The sequence below is a fragment of the Monopterus albus genome, unplaced genomic scaffold, assembly GCF_001952655.1.
Source record: "Monopterus albus unplaced genomic scaffold, M_albus_1.0 scaffold1094.1, whole genome shotgun sequence".
Classification (NCBI taxonomy): Eukaryota; Metazoa; Chordata; class Actinopteri; order Synbranchiformes; family Synbranchidae; genus Monopterus; species Monopterus albus.
This window is the reverse complement of record NW_018128972.1, coordinates 2483-5474: the sequence shown is the minus strand read 5'-3', so window position 1 is coordinate 5474 and position 2992 is coordinate 2483. Positions and strand designations below refer to the sequence as shown.

The following is a 2992-nucleotide window of genomic DNA, read 5'->3' as shown; positions in this document are numbered from 1 at the left end:
TCATTCATTACAAAAGAGCACACGCCCACTTTAACAGTGTTCTTTCCAACCCTCCTGGAAGAACAAGACCCAAGAATCAGTTCACTCAGAACATTTTATCACACAAAAGGTGTGAAGTGAAATAATATCCTGGCATCCCAACATTATTCAGCTTAGAGCCACCAGTACCAGATAAGCAGAATACTGTACATTCACCATTAAATGCTCAAAGTCTGTTGTTAAGTCACTCACCTTGACTGCATCAGAGCCTCCAACCCAAGTTTGTTTATTTGTACCAGCTGAGGTTTTAATCAAACCCTTCACAAAGTCATAGTGGTCTTTGGTGTGGATGGAGGCCAGATTCCCACCAACAGCAACACAGCCAACCTGATGGAGCAAAGCGTGAAGCCAAGACAAAAGAAACAAGTAGAAATCAGTACATGAAGTAGGAGTGTCAGAATTTGACTAGAGTGCAGAGACAAAGGCCATTTAATTTCACATCAGGATGAATATTTTAAACAAGCACACCCTCACAGCTACATTCAGCTGACCATTTCTGTCTCCACAGACCTATGAGGGTTAGAATTGGGGATGCACCAATGATGATACCAGTTTGGGTCCAACACTACATCAGGTTACTGAAATTCAGTCGCACATTTATCCAATAATGGTGATAGCGCTGTTTGAACTAATCTGCACAGCATCCTGTTGACAAGATACTCTTTATCCAGTTGGACATTTCACCAAATTGAGCCATCTCTCTAATCACAACACATTTTAGCAGGGGTGGGCAATTCCAGCCCTTGAGGGCCGCTGTCCTGCTTGCTTTCCCCATGATCCCTGCCTGACCTGCTGCCGATTACCTGGCTCAGGTGTGTTCAGTCAGAAGTTTTTATGATACCAATTCACTTTCTTTCCTCACTCCACTTTCATCCAAGATGGTATGTTCCAGCTTCTGACTGGCTGAACACACCTGAGACAGGTAATCAGCAGCAGGTCAGGCAGGGATAGTTGGTAAAGCAGGACAGCAGCCCTTGAGGACTGGAATTGCCCCACACCTGCTGTAAAGTGAAAACAGTCCAACATTTACTTTGACATGTCTGAAAGTGGTATTGGTGCAGCCCTAGTCAATATAATTTAGTCTCATACAACACCACCTTGAACTACAACCTCAACCATTTCACCAAAAACAAACCCTTATCTTGAACATGTCAAGATGAAAATGTTGCATACACCTACCCAATAAAGTGGCCAGTGATCAAGTAAAAATTGTTGTTCCAGCCAGTACCTCTGCATCAGCCCAGTCCTTTTCATTGAGGTTGAACTTGTAACAGTAGTCATCATGCTGGGTCCATCCCTTAGGGCATCTCTTACCTACACAACAGCCTGGTGTGAAAGAGGGAGAAAGGCCGAGAAATAATAGTCCACCGTTTGCTCATGAACCAGATCAAGCTACCATTAGGCACTTTCCAGACCTACAGCTATATCTATCCACACACACACACACACACACACACGTGAACACGTCTAAAACAAGAAGGAAGTCTGTTATATGGCCAAATGTGCTACACATCAGCTGAATCTTTTGTCAGCCTGGTACTGATGGTAAAAGATGTATTGACTGGGTACTATCAAACACATGAGCTCTGGTTGTGGACAAATATCAGGCAGCGGTACTACATTCTGAGCCACCACAGTTCTAGAAAGTACCAACCATCAGATGGTCTTGCTTCTCCCTGTGAACAAAGACACAGTATTAGCACTAAACTCCACCTAGAATTTGAATTCAGTGTTTATTATTCATATACACCTTATAGTATATTGCACCATATTATGACGAGAGGTTGGTCAGTTCTAATGGTTCATGTTAGAAGACCAGTTTATTCAAGTTCAGTACAACAGTCCTTTATACTTACAACGTCCTGAGCCCATAGCCCACTGGCCAAAGAGAGGAGCAACATGAAATACAGACCTAAGGCCATCTGTGTGAAAATATTACACAAGCAAATTCACCATGAAGAAGGAATGCATTATTTACATGCGATTCAGTTCCAAGTGATCATTTCAGCTCTAATGAACATACATTTTTAATGTGCAAATAAACATTAAGAATTTGTAGTGGCCAACTGTTCACCTGGATTGAAAGCCAAAAATGGTAATCCAGTTTTATCAATACTATTGTTATAGCGGGCAAAAAAAAAAACACACAACAAATGCTTTTACAACAATGTAGCATTGTAAGAAACATGGAGATGCATCAAAACAGCTCGTGTAAGCAAAGGCAAGAGTTACAACCTTACCTTGATGTGATTTCACTTGCAGCTGTAGCAGAAGTCGAAACACCACACACACACACACACACACACACACACACACACACACACACACACACACACACACACACACACACACACACAGCAGGAAGTTTCACTCACCCTGAAACACAGATCTATCCATCAAGATACTGCAGGTTTATTATAAGGAAAGACAAGGTATTCTTTAAAGAATGTTAAAAAGTTTTAAAGGAGCAGCTCAACACAAGATGTAGAAGTTTCCTCAAAAGGGATCATTTGACTGGAGAGACCCAATAAAACTAAAAACACAATTAACAACATTACCAAAGAAAGCCACAAACCAATAACAGGACAAAACCAAAACAAACCTGAGTTCAAAATCAAGGAATAAGCATAAAAGGGATCAAACCAACAAATCCAGGTCTGCCAGATGAGGTGATTATAACGACTGAACAAGGGAAGCAAACGAGTAACAGGTGAAAACAATTAAGGCAATCAATGACAGTGTAAAGCTGGGGCAGGGGAGAGGGCAAGAAAGAGGAAATGGCCACAAAATAAAAGCATACAACAGGAAGAAAACCCAAACCCATGACAGTTGCTCCTGTTTATATTTGGATAAACACAAAGATTGTACTTCATTTTTAGGTGGAGGTTTAAATTAAATAAAGAGTGAGACAAAGATAGAAAATGTAAAAATTTAATACGTTTTATTTTGATTA

General features: G+C 40.9%; 1 protein-coding gene across 1 annotated transcript; it reads right to left on the bottom strand.

Annotated features, from left to right (window-relative positions):
• Positions 1-189: 189 nt before the first annotated feature.
• Positions 190-2371, bottom strand: LOC109953724 (galactose-specific lectin nattectin-like; the record flags this gene model as incomplete). Its single annotated transcript, XM_020589194.1, has 5 exons — positions 2280-2371; positions 1896-1961; positions 1694-1715; positions 1268-1365; positions 190-366 (listed from the first exon to the last, which is right to left on the bottom strand). Coding segments are annotated over exons 2-5 (363 nt in total), but the record flags the coding sequence as incomplete, so codon positions are not given.
• Between the last annotated feature and the right edge of the window lie 621 nt (positions 2372-2992).